Here is a 14,368-nt window from a genome sequence, read left to right on the forward strand (position 1 = left end):
AGAAAATTGTAATTTTGTCATAAGTCAGTGATTTTATATTTCTAAGTATTTTAGTAAGAAGTTTCTAACTCTTAGAAATATCTTCTTTATTTTCACATTATTTTGCGCTACTTTACGTCACACTAAATCACTGTAAGTTGGCCTCTAACTTACTTTCAGAATATTTGTGTATGTGTGGTGGTAAGAAATCATCATTCATGTTCATCATGCTCATTATAAATGCTATATTATGTCATGCCATGATTTTATTCCAAGTACATACTTATCTATTGCACGCCATGTTAAGCCATGTCAATTATCACACGTACATTTGACGTCATGTTATGTTATGTCATCTATCAGTTATTTCATGTCACATGCATAGAGTACGTCATGAAAAATATTATTTTTAAGTCAGTTGAGTCTATTCTATTTATTATGACCCCAAGTACTAGGATGAGGTAATATTCTAGTGGAACTCTATTATTCAGACTGGAGTGGTTAAACTAGTATGAAATTTCCTGGGTTGAAAAAGTATCGTCAACTGGCTTCAAATGAGGCCTAAGTAACTGGTCATCAGAGCAGAGTCAAGCACCAATGTTGATGGTGCCAACCACAATTCATGTTTATGTTATATGCACTCACAGTAGATGCAGATACTTGTTATAAGATATGTACATTACGTATTTACAACAAGTGCATATATTTGTGGTGTGATACGTATGTTAAGGCACTCACATTTGGTGCAGATACTGTGATGTTGCATCCATAGTTCTCATTTAATTAACCAGTTTTTTTTGGAATAAGATTACAAGTTCATGTTCAGTTTCATGTTCAATTTTAAGTCAATTACAGTTTATGTCAAATCAGTTCAAGTTATGTTAGCACATGTCAAGTCATGTAACGCTCATTCATGTTCATGTTAGCATTCATATATTTTACTGTCATGCATGCATTTGTATACTGCTAGTTTAAATTGGTTGTTTACTTACCGAGATCTGTAATCAAATCTCAATAGGTAGTCACAACTACTATTCCCCCCAGAATAGTAGATTATATGTCAAGATTTGGAGAACAGGTAGAGAATGGCCTGGATGAGCTTGATTAGGCTGCAACGCAATGATGAGGACCTCATTGCTTTGATGCTCCAATTTGTAGATAAGATTATGACAATCTTGGCTGAGTTGCGCAAGCTACTCATTTGTCTAGCCTAGCAGTTATGATAGTTTATTTATGTACTTAAGGAGCATTGTCTCCAGTACTCATGCTGTTACAGACCGTTTGGACGAGCACTGTAACTTTTGGACGTATATTATTATATGATGATGAGATATATTTATGTTATTTTTGGATATGTCATATCTGGTATATAGTATTTTTTAAAAAAATTATCCATTGCGAATATTGCATATTGTTAGATGCATGCTAGGTGCATTGCATCTTTATCTGTCATGAATGGGAGCAGGTAACCTTGTGTTACATGTCTCGACACTTCAAGTTCCGTCAAATCTCAAGATGAACTTGGGGGCGTAATAGTTATCTTAAGATTATAAAGTAAAATGATAAATGAGAAAGCCGATAATATTTCTTTAATGAATTTTTTTTTAAATCAGAATGGAAATGATCTAATTAATCAACATAATCAACTATTCCAATATTTCTCTTTCAATACAAGATTCAGAATCTGCACAGGACCTTCTACTAACAAAATCTTCTCATTTGAATGTAAGAGTACCATCTTTGCAAGATTATGTGCTACTTTATTAGCTTCTCGGTAAGTGAAGACACCCTGTCAGCCTGATCTTCTTTCTAGCATTCTTTGAGTGTCATGTATCAGTGTCCCATAATCTGTGTAGATGTCTTCATTACTATTAGTAGCATTGATCACTATTTGTGAGTCTCCTTCAAAGATCACCCTAGTAAACCCCAGATTGGAGCATAGCTTCGCTCCAATGATTTCCTCAAAGCCATTGCTTCATTTGTAGTAGGCTTCATAATGTAATTGACGTTTGTGCTTAGTGAAGCCATGATCTCCCCTCCCCTGTTTCATCTCTAATAATCACCCCAATACCAGTTTTCTTTGATTTTGAATCAATGGTTGTATCCCAATTTGCTTTCACTTGGTTTTCAGTTGGTTTATTCCGTTTGACAACACTTCTCTCAAAATTCCCTTATTGTTGGTGTTCTCTTTGATTGCTCTAGGCTAGAAGGAATTCATTTAATCCTGTATTTGCTGCCTGAATCACCTTTTTTGGGTCTTCAAACTTGTTTTAAAAAATTAGAGAATTTCTTCTAAACCAAATCCTTATCATAATGGAAACTACTAACTCAATATCCTCAGTTTTCAATTTTGAATTCAAAGTCTTCCACAATTCCCTGAGGCCAGTCTCGGAAGTCGACCACTTTTTGACAAGACTAATTGATTCAGTCCAAACATCACTTGTAGAAAGGTAGCTCCAAATAGCATGTACTACAGATTCTACTTTTCTTTAACAAATTGGGCACAAAGGGTTATCAACAGTCTTTTTCTTGACAAGGTTATGTCTGGTTGGCAACAGATCATGTCTTACTTTCCATAGAAAATGTTTTACCATCCCTTGCTCCCATTTTGATGATAAGGAAGATTATCCCTTTATTTTCTTTAATCTAGTATGTTCCAAATGATAGGCACTCTTGATAGAGAAATTCCCTTTACTCGTATATCCCCATACCAGTTGATCTTCAACTCCCATTCGACTTAGAGGTAGGCTACAGATAACTTCAGCTTCTTCTTGTTTGAAGATTTGGTGAATAACATGTTCCTTCCATCAGCCTGTATTAGCATCAATTAGCTCTTTCTCCTTAGTCTCTCTGTCCAGTGAAGAAACAGGAGATTGCACTCTAAATGTTGTAGGAATATCAACCACTTATCTTTCTAGATTTTAATCTTGTTGCCATTCCCTACGCTCCATAACATCCCTTCTTTTACTAAGTCCATAGAGCTCCATAGGTTTGTGTACTATTTTTTGTTTCTATATATTAATTACATGTGAGGGGGCAAACTCAGAAGCACACTTGGGGGGCAACTTAGCATTTTCCTTAATATAATTTAAATTCCATGTTTGGATTGTATATCAAATATGGATTTAGATTTATATGAAAAAAAAAAAAAAAGAAGCTTTTCACAGTTTTGGATTTGAAATCATGGTTGATTTGAAATCCAAATTCAAATACTTCCATCCAAAATGCAACCTTAGCTGATTTACTTTTAGCCTATAGTGAACTTAGCTTGTAAGAGAATTATAAGTTATAATCTTTGTCATATTATGCCTTCAATGTAAGTTAGGATTAGATTGTTAAAACGTATATATTAAAGCGTGTTTTGTAGCCACCAACTGAGATGATGCTCCCGGTACTTGTAAGGGTGGAAGAAGTGGTGGTCGGGTGTGACCATGTCACCTCCGAGGCTAAAGTCAGAATCTCTCTAGGACGGAGCAAATGAAGAAGGAAGTAAGAAGTCGAAGAGAGCTAGAGAGAGAGTGAGCCAATGAGTAACCTCTTCTTTATTGCTAGCATTTTCCCATTTATATAGAATCTCTTGTTAGACCATTTTGTTGATGTAATGATCACCCTTGTTTTGGATGGTATGGCGTCGCATTTAATGCAGCTACTTTTGTCAGCAACAGGGACTCGACCTTGGGGATGGCCACTCGACATAGCATTTATTGCAACCGATTCTACGAGAAACAGGATCTTGACCGGTCTTTCCCTCACTAATACGCCGAGTTTGGGGAAACCTTCGTCTGTTTCCGCCTTTCAGGGCTTGTTTGGGCCCTCTTCTCTATCACTTCCTGGCCTGCCAAGCCATCGTTCACGGGCTTTAGTTGGGTGGCCCAGACAGATATAAAAAGCCCTTTCCAGTATAAAATATAAATGATATAACGCAATGTAATCCTCGAATTTAAAGATATATTATTATTATTGATAATTTAAAGATATGATGAGATAAGATTAAATTAGGAAATAGTACGATTCCACCAATGTATTCATAAAGTCTTTATCTTTGATTTTGTGGGTGTGAATATTGGATGGTACTTGTATGGCAAATAGTAACGACTAACGAGAACTCTTGGTGAAATCAAGGAGCCACATATTACATGGGCACTTGACAGTTGATATTTTCTTCTTATCTCTCACCTTTCAAAATAAATGTAATTTATCAGTTGGATTACATGTAAATCTTCAGTATTTTTTTTTAATTAATGATTTGTACAAATTCAAAATATACAAATCATTAATTAAAAAAGAATAATGCTATATGCAGTCGTGAAGTATTTAAGTAATATACAGTCATTTTGAAAAAATATAAAATTTATTATTAATAAATAAAAAAATTAGACTCTAATATAAAAAAATATATATATAATATTTTTTTATTAATAGAGTCTACTTTTTTATTAAAAATATATACGAAAGTTACGCACCTAAACTAAAACTTATAGATAGTATTACTTTTTTTTATTATTATTCAGTGAAGGATTATCCAAGTTGTACTTTTATTTCAAATTCTTTCATTTTTTGTACTGAAATGATCATTAATACATCCTAAATCCCTCTCTTATATGGTTGACTTTTGGATATGTTGGATAAGCATTCAGAAGAATCACGATCAACTTTGTGCGGTATTATCGGACAGCCATCATTTATATGTGATTATGCTTCAGAACATGCTTTACTCGCCACCCACGCCACGGCACCATCTCTACTCCCTACCGTCCACGTGTTCTCTCCTTTGGCCCTTGTTCTAGAGAATAATAGTAATAATCCAAGTAGGCTAACGTGTCACTAATTCAGTCAATAGATTATATATTCCTTTCTATATATAGTAACAACATCAGTAAATAAATCTAAGAAACATTGAAAAATATATATATGTTTAAAAAAATTATTTAAATATATAACATACTTATCAAGAACAAAGGTGCTTCAATACGATCGGGTTGCAATTCAGCCAAAAATAGCCTCTATTCATCTATAGCCACGTAGGAAAAAACACCTTAAGAAAAATACACCCCACCACATAGAAGCACTTGGAAAAAACACCCAATTGGTATGTGCTACAGTGCTAGCCCGTTTCTCATTTGCACCGTCCACTACCCTTCTCTTCGTTGCTGCTCTCTGTGTGCTGCCCTCAGTCCGACACTGATGTTGACGTTGACGTAGCTCAAATCACACCATTCTCTTCCTTGTTGTCCCTCACTTCCTTCTCATTTGCACCGCCCCTCTCTTCCTCACTGCCTCTGTTTGCACCGCCCGAATCTTAGTCCCACGCCGATACTGACGCACCTAATCTGAAAGTCAGATTTAGAACTCCAATGCAATACAGTGGTGCTTTTTCTTCTTAAAAATTTTATCAAATAGGTAAAATACACAAATTTCTGGTTTCTTGCATACTAGATGAGGAGAGGTTTGCCAATCAATTTCAATTTCACTTTCTTAGATAGAAAAATCAGGTGGTTCATTTCTTACATCCATAATCAATTTCGTACAGCCACAATCAATTTTATACAAAAATGACATACCAGAAATCGAAAGGCGACGGAGGTCGGGTTGAGCTTCAAGGGGCTGCGAGGGGGCTGAGAGGTGACGTAAACCGCTTTAGGTTGAGCTTCGAGGGGGCTGAGATGCGACGAAGGTTGAGCTTAGAGGGGTCGCGAGGGGGCTGCGACACGACTAAAAGGGCTTGGGTGAGACGCCGACATTGTTTGGGTGCGATTCGTGGGGCTCAAATCGCGAAGGGAGATGCACTATTCTCATGTATTGTTGTTCCAGGAAGTATGATAGAAGCACTAGGTGTTGGTATGTGATTGGCGGGCTGTTATTTGCCTAAAACTAGCCCGACCGGTCCTAAGGTATTCTATATCATGAGTTGTAGATCAATTTGTACATCTTTTATTTTGTTAGTGAAAAAAATTACCCACGGGCTCTGGTAACTACTCTCATCGCCCACAGGGAAGGATCTTATCAATCTCATATTGGCCAAGGCCCATACTTGATTTCAAATAAGATATCATGTTGGTATAAGGCTCAAAGGGTCCCTTGCTCACTCCATATATGTTCATTGATCCTCCATCAAGTACGCAAACATTACTCCTACAAGAAAGATCAAGTAATTCATCTAACTTAGACATTGAAGGTGTTTCTATACCCTTCAGGCCTTCCCACTTCTTTGGTTGCAGGTTTAGAGAGGAGCGGGAGTGCGAAACACGTCCATAACATTATGAGTTCTAATATTTTATTCGTTTAAAAAAATTATTAATACTAGGGGTGTAGAACTCGATCTGGATCCGAGTTTTAAAAATTGGGCGATTATCCGCCCGGATAAGCCTAAAAAAAAAAATCTGAGCGATAACTGGATGTAAACCTAGATATCTGAGTTGTAACTGGATATTCAGGTTTATTACATTTTTTTATTTTTTTCTTTAAAAAGACTTTTTAAAACTTTTAAAAAAGTTTTTATAGTATTTTTGTTTTTTTAAAAAATTGGATATCATGTTTAATACCCAAAATTTTGTAAACCCTTTTTAACATGTTTTTTTAAAAATAAATATTTTTAACAATTCAAAGGGCTTTTTTTGTGGGCCTTTATGTTATTTATTTATTTTTATACAAAATAAATAATAATATATCAACACACACAACGCATGCATACTACATGTTACATTGTTGTTTACATTACAATGCAAAACATCAATTTATAAAGAACAAAATAAATAATAATACATCACAACAATATCAAGATGTAACATTCAATACTATATGCCTTCAATATAAACTTATCCAAACTGATTATTTCAGTTTACTTAGTAATTACTTAGTCGGTGATAAATTAAGAACATGTATATCAAGATCCAAAAATTAAGATTAACTCTGGTGGGGAATGCTACTCTAAGTATTAATTTATCACAAAATTAGTGAAAAATATACTAAAAATTTTCAATATTCTTGCATGGGACAATCACTCATGCATGCATGTTATTTAATGTTGGTACATATACAACTTCGATGTGTCAAAATAAGTACTCGAGAAGTTTTTGAAAATGCATCTTCTAAAGAAGGTATATTTGTGTAACAAATAGGTAAAGTCTAAGGTGCTTCAAAGAAAAAGAAAAAAACAGAAAAGTGCTGCATGTATGCATAATTAATGTTAAAATTTTAGCAAAACCTTTCTCTTAATTAGTGATTTTGGATGTTGAGATGAGATTACCTGATTTGGATAGTAAAATGAGATGAAATGATTTGTTAAAAGTAGTGAAATAATTTATGAATAGTAATAAATAATTTGAGTTAATATATTTTATAGAGTTTCGAGAGAGGAGAGATAAAAAAAATTGAATAAAAATATTATAAATTTAAAATATCATTAGAATCTGATTTTTGTATATTATTTTTGTTTTGAGATTTGAAAAAATTGAATTATTTTTTATATTTTTTTAGATAAGACCTAGTTATGGATAACCAGTTACATAATCGGATCTGTAACCAATTCCATATCGGATCCAGTTTCATCTTACCTGCCCGAATTTGCATGGATTTTTAGGTTTTGGACTAGACAAAAAAAAAAAAAAAAAAAAAATCCGTCCTGGTTGCACATCCCTTATTCATACAGCTTTAGGATGTGCAAATCCCGCACATTACTTTTAAAAAAAATGGATAAATCTATAGTTCACATATAAAAACCTATATTTTAATAGTGAGCTTTATTCTTTTCAAATAGAATGGACTATGCTTATAAAACTAAAGGTTATATATTGCATGTATATTTGTGGATATCACTGAATTTTCCACCATCCCTCCATATAGAGTCTCTTGCTTTTTGTCTGTCCCTCTTTTCCAAATGAAAATGTATTACTATGAATAGTACAAGGATAATTACCATTTACTGAAAACATATAAATGTGGAAAACGTTTTTAAGAAGAAGAGTGATAAAACAAGGTTGGTGGGGGAGTGGGGACTAATGTGAGAGCAAAATGCAAGTCAAAGTTGGGTAGTAAGAAGATAAGGGGCAAAATTGTAATCTGGCTCACCAACCCATTTTGTCCTCCCATATTTGGACGGATGGGAAAGCTAGAAGATATAAGTAAACTTGATCTGGATATTATTTTTAGTATGAAAATGCTTAAGCTTTTTATAAAAATAAGAGTAATGATATATACAGTCGTAGAATGAACAAATGTCATACAGTCGCTTTAAAAAAAAGTAAGATCTACTCATAAAAAATTAATTTCTTTTCATGTGGGCCCCATATTTATTTACTTTTTTTAAAGTGACTGCACGATACTTGCACACTTATAACTGCAAGTACCATTTCTCTAAAAACAATGCTAAACATAAATGAAATCGTTTTATCTTATCCTCCAATCTATAGTTCTTATCTATAACTGATTTTTTTTAATAAAAAACAAAGCATGTGTGAAAATCAAAGTGTAACACAATAGACACCCAAAAAATAAGAATAAAGTTTCCCAAGTTAAATTGAAAAAATTTCTTACAATCTAATAATCTATTAGATTAGGAAAATGATTTGTATAGTCGGGCATGTTTGGATACCAATAGTGTTTTGAAATGTTTGAGAATTTGTTTGAGATTAGGTTTAAGAAAAGAAGAGAGAAAAATTAAATAAAAATATTTTTTAAAATAACTATCGGAGTGTAGTTTGTGAATGTGAATAGATAAAATCAAAAGGTTATTTGAATATAATTTTTTAATTTTATTTTTTGTTTTGGAGTTTGTAAAAATTGTATTAATTTTTGTGTTTTGTTTTAAAATTTGTAAAATGTGTATTGATTTTTTTATTTGAATAATAATTCGGTAATGATTAAATGAAAAAATTATTATAATAATTATTATTTTTTGTATTTAAGTGATGTTTGTAAATGAAATTTTAAGAAATTTTAAAAATTTTGGAATTATCCAAACATACCCTAATTAGGGTGCGGAAGTTTTGCGCACTCCACTTAAATGATAAGATTTTATTTATAAAATTCAAAAATTTAAATTTCTCTTACAAATTAAATTATACGATATAAGTAGTTTACTAATTGTATTATCTATATCGACTTATAAATAGAAATTTTTAATTGATTTTAGGGCAATGTCCAATCTGGAAACCGTATTTAAACTCTTGGCTAGTCTAGGCAATTCTAGTGCATGTTGGAGATTATAGTGGAAAATATAGTTTAAGTAATAAGTTCTATTATTAAAAAATTATTTATTGTTTGGTAACCATACGTATAAAACACTTTAAAACATATTATATTTGTTTAGAAACATATTAAAAAAATGATTTATAAGGTGAAAATGACGATTATTTGATTTTTTAAAAATTGTGACCATATCTTTAAAAGTTGTAATTATTTAAAAGTTGTATGAACAGTTTTGTCCAATGACAATTTTTTTAAAATTTGAATTACGTTCTACATTATCCAAAAAAACATGATGATGTTTTTATTCAAACGTATTTTTTAACTTATTTGAGATTAAAAAATACTTTAATATGTAACATCAAAATAATTTAATTTTCTCAATAAAAATAATTTAAAAATACTTAAACACTTTTTAAAATTCGTAACGGAATCCCAAAGTTTTTCAAAAGCCATAGACTGAAAAACAAAATTGCAGATATTGATATTAAGTTTTATTATATATATTCTCTGTCAATTGAAATTATTGGAGATTTTATGATATCAATAAATATGATAATATTTTAAAATAATAAATATGATATTATTTTAATTTACTTGAGAAAATCTAGAGAGATCGTGAACCAATAAGCTCTAAAATATCTGTCCCAGCTAATACTTTAAAAGTGAAATTAAATGATCACAAAAGATCATCAGACTATTGTTTCATCAAATCGACGGCCAGAATATAAAAGCGAATTGCATATTAAATTCCGGACGAATCACGGAATCATCTCCATTTATCTACGATCAGATATATTACAATGTTATGGATAGTGTCTCTCTCTCTCTCTCGTCCGCGAAAGCCGAGGATGTAACAACAAGGGTCTGAAGCCCAACCGCCAAAGCTCTCCTCTCTCTCGGATCTTGTTGTTTGGAGCCCATTGGATCTGAATCCTGTCTCTTCCTCACGGGTGTTTAAATCTCCTTTCCTATTCCATCCGATCCGATTCGAGAAGCTATGACTCGGAGGTGCTCGCATTGCAGCCACAATGGGCACAACTCCCGGACGTGCCCCAACCGCGGCGTCAAGCTGTTCGGGGTCCGGCTGACTGACGGGTCGATCCGGAAGAGCGCCAGCATGGGAAATCTGAGCCACTACGCTGGGTCGGGCTCGGGGCTCAACCAGACCGGGTACAACACTCCGGGTTCGCCCGGAGAGACTCCTGACCACGGTATGGCCGCGGACGGGTACGCGTCCGAGGATTTCGTGCCGGGCTCGTCCTCGAGCTGCCGTGAAAGAAAGAAAGGTCTCGATTTTTTGCTTCTTTTTGCATTTGATTTCATTGTTATCGTTTATCAAAATCAAAGAAAGGTCTAACTTAACTGCTGGAATAACGGTAATTTATTTATTATTCTCTTAAACAAAGAGAAAGTCACGATTTTTACTTTTTTGCATGATTATGGTTGGACTCGGTGAAGAATTTAGAATATAAATTGAATGTCGAAAGAGAAAAACGGAGTAATAGTCTAGATTCTTCACTTTTCCTTTTTATTTTTCAGGCGTAGTAGTTTAAGGAATGAGTGCGACAAGATCGTGCCTTTGACACTGATTGAGATTGGGTAAGGGAGCTTAAGAAGCAAGCCCGGAAAAAGAAAAAAAACAGTTCGTATGTTCTAGTTCCACAATTAGAGTTTAATATAATGGCTATCAATAACTATAAGCTAGATTAATTAAATAAATAAATAAAAATATTTTTGAAAACTCAGTTCAATAATAATTTTTTTATAGGTAATGGAAGACTTTTTTAAATAATACAAAGGCTTATCCCAAATATGAATGGTGTGTATAAGCGGTTTTTGGGGACGTTGGACTGAGAAAAGGAAATTGAAGTGTGAGAAAGCATATGATGTGAGAAAATTTCTTTATCATACCAATAAATAAGTTACTAAAGTAAAAAAGATTTTTTGATAAGTAAAAGTATTATATATAAATCAATAGGAGTACACTGAATGTATACAAGAAAATCCCTAACCCATAATAGGGAGCTCCTACTGCCCCTGAAAGCCCGCGTAGGGAGCCTATGGAATTCACTGAGGAATAGCATTCACTGCGTGGGGAGCCTATGGAATTGAGGAAAGCATTCTGGTGTGGCTTAAGTGGTAGGAAGGGTCGATAGGGCTTTGTTTGGTATTTTGTCTGGGTCTTATCAGGGAGAGTATATGACCTGTGAACATAAAATTGTCATTGTAGTTTCTCCTATATTTTCTCTGGTACAAAACATTGCATTACCTGTTAGAGGTAGGGTAAAAGATTTTTTTTTTTAGGAAAGAGTTAAAAAATAATCAGCCTTTAAAGGCACTCTTAATCAACATACAATGTATAAAGGCACTCTTAATCAACATACAATGTATTCTTCAAGGATTTTTTAATTGTCCTAACTACAACAGATTTGACAATGCGTCTGCTTGGGTTAGGAATGCTTGACAACAAAATTTTTTTTCTATGTTTCGATATTTTTGGAAGTTGAAAAAAGTTTTGGTTTTAGGGCTTGATAAATTTTCCACAATGTGTCACCGTAAATTAGATGGTATAGATGTGTCAGCATTTAGCTTTACTGCTACCGGAATTATTAGCAGTGAATTGGTTGGTAAATTGTGGTGATTATCTGGGTGCTGGTGGCTTGTCTGTCTCATAAGAAAAACTTACAGCTTTTTGGAAAGATGCACTATTTAACAACAAATGGCTAACTTGTTCGAGAAACTTTTGAAGTATCGTAGTAGTGCTTTCAGAAGGTTAACTTAAACTTTATGGTTCTTTAATTTTCTGGCGCAATTGTTGGTTTCAAATTTGATTTATTAGTGAGGAGCAGAAAGGAGAAATCAGCAGCTTTAAGTGCAAGGAAGGATACAACTTATCATCAGTATTATTTGTATATGCATGATGTTTATGGAATTTTGCATGATGTCTATAAGACGCTAATTTATAAGATACAGTGTAGATGAAGCTTATCTGTTACAGAAATCTGTGACTATATCTATTTTACCTATAAAAAAACGATGTTACAGAAATCTGATGTTAGATGATGCTTATAATTTAATTCTGTTAAGTAATAGAAGATTAGTAAAAAACAAAAAGGAATATGATGCTTTTAATTTTATATCTATGTGCGGTTGTTTTGTATTGCGCATGCCCTGTTTTGTCTCTGAAATGGCTAATAGTTGACTTGCAGGCATTCCATGGACTGAAGACGAACATAGGATGTTTTTACTCGGACTACAGAAGCTTGGAAAGGGTGATTGGCGTGGAATATCTCGCAATTATGTTATATCAAGGACACCTACTCAAGTGGCCAGCCATGCTCAAAAGTATTTCATCAGGCAAACAAATGTATCCAGGAGAAAGAGACGCTCCAGCCTGTTTGATATTATAGCAGATGAAGTTAGTACTCTTCTTACCATTCGATGTGATAAAGTCAATTACGGTACCCATATGCACACACAGACACTCTCAGAAGAAGAAATTTCCTGATGCTTTCTATACTCCTGCCGATAATATAGTCTGATATGTAGTCATTTGTTAATGGCACATAATTTGGGCTTTTCGAACCTCCATGCAATGAAACAGAGCACTAAACCAGCAAGGTCATGCATCTTACATGGATGGGTCAATTTTGAATGGGTCTCAGCCTATTGTTAGGAGTCTACCCTTTTTAGTTTTTCCCCTGATTATTTAAATTTATAGTTTATAGACTCTGCACAACCAATATTTCTGGCTGATTTTGTTACTGGATAATTTAGTTGTAAGACTTGTCATGCTGTTGTTGTTCCCTGGTCTTCCAGTTGTTGTGAGATTGCTGTGCGCTTCCCCTTATGATGCCTGCTTGACATGTTGATTTCTTTTCCTGCACTTTTGCTCGTGGATGCTTTAAAGATTAATAAATATTTGGAAGTTAAGTTTTTTTTTTCAGAAGATCTAGCTTTCCCCCATTTCTTCTAGTATCTTATATAGTTGCCATTAATATTTCTGCAGTCAGTTGAAACTCAGATGGTACCCAGGGACTTCTTATCTGTCAACCAGTCACAGGCTGAAACACAGAGCAATCCTCCATTGCCTACAACTCCTGCTTTGGACGAAGAATGTGAATCAATGGACTCTAGCAACTCCAATGATGGAGATCCTGTTCCTCCAAACCCAGATAGCTCACAACCTCCCTACCCTGTGGTATATCCTGCTTATTTCTCGCCGTACTTCCCGTTTTCTTTTCCATTTTGGCCGGGATACACTACAGAGGCAACTAAGAAGGAGACACATGAGGTCCTCAAGCCAACTGCAGTACATTCAAAGAGCCCAATCAATGTAGATGAGCTGGTTGGCATGTCAAAACTGAGCTTAGGAGAATCTATTGGCCATACTGGTACATCCTCTCTTTCATTAAAACTACTGGAAGGGTCCTCTAGGCAGTCAGCATTTCATGCAAATCCAGCATCTGAGAGTTCCAATATTAATTCAAGCAGTAGCCCAATCCATGCAGTTTGATGGGCAGCTTTTCCGATCTCGAGATTGTAAGTTAGCTCAATGCTTGGGGGGGCTTTACAAGTTACTTTTAATACAAGACTAATAATAATGTGCAGTTTGGCTTGGTTTAGTTTAGTTTATATGGTGTTACTTAACTGAAGTCAGTTCTTAGATTGTAGGCCGTAGCATCTATCATCGTAAAGAAGTTATATTCGAATAATTAACATTATTTGTGTTTGACATGTTTTGATTTTTGCCTCAGTTCTCCGATATTGATTGAAAGTTACGAAACCATGGAGTTAAGTGACTGGTACTGCCAATAAACATTTAAACACCGACATGTTGTGGCTACTTATATGCATGATTCATTCTCAATGTATTTATTATAGTTTGTAGAAGTTAGAATTGTTGTTCACTTTTTATTAAGATTTGGGCTGTGGGATATTGGGAGAAAGGGTTCTGAGGTTGTTTGCCTCAAGTGTGCTATTTATTTCTTTATAGTTTAGATTGCAAATATATGGAGAATTATGCCTTTGGGCAGTCTGTCAAACGATTATCATGGATGGCACAAAATCCATATATATATATATATATATATATATATATATAGAGTATATATGAGAATGGAGAACATTGAAATATATATTTTTATTTATTTAATCTTCATTCAGTATAATATTAGAATTGAATGAATCCATCTGTGAGCCA

The 14,368-nt window shown here is 33.9% G+C and overlaps 1 protein-coding gene across 2 annotated transcripts; it reads left to right on the plus strand.

Moving 5' to 3' along the window:
- Positions 1 to 9,945: 9,945 nt before the first annotated feature.
- LOC108989931 (transcription factor KUA1-like) lies at positions 9,946 to 14,021 on the plus strand. 2 transcript variants are annotated; one of them, XM_018963700.2, is made up of 4 exons: positions 9,958 to 10,451; positions 12,375 to 12,583; positions 13,175 to 13,707; positions 13,923 to 14,021. In XM_018963700.2, exons 1-3 carry the CDS (start codon positions 10,163 to 10,165, stop codon positions 13,679 to 13,681), a joined length of 1,005 nt encoding a protein of 334 aa, XP_018819245.1. In that variant the 5' UTR covers positions 9,958 to 10,162; the 3' UTR covers positions 13,682 to 13,707; positions 13,923 to 14,021. The 2 variants fall into 2 exon arrangements, with proteins under 2 accessions (XP_018819244.1, XP_018819245.1); XM_018963699.2 differs by having other exon boundaries at positions 9,946 to 10,451; positions 13,175 to 14,021.
- Positions 14,022 to 14,368: the final 347 nt, after the last annotated feature.

This window comes from Juglans regia, chromosome 2 (genome assembly GCF_001411555.2).
Source record: "Juglans regia cultivar Chandler chromosome 2, Walnut 2.0, whole genome shotgun sequence".
NCBI classification, from domain to species: Eukaryota; Viridiplantae; Streptophyta; class Magnoliopsida; order Fagales; family Juglandaceae; genus Juglans; species Juglans regia.

Coding starts and splice junctions, on each gene's coding strand:
- LOC108989931 (XM_018963699.2), top strand. CDS start 10,163: ATGACTCGGAGGTGCTCGCATTGCAGCCACAATGGGCACAACTCCCGG. Junction 10,452..12,374: donor CTGCCGTGAAAGAAAGAAAG/GTCTCGATTTTT, acceptor GTTGACTTGCAG/GCATTCCATGGACTGAAGAC. Junction 12,584..13,174: donor TTGATATTATAGCAGATGAA/GTTAGTACTCTT, acceptor ATATTTCTGCAG/TCAGTTGAAACTCAGATGGT.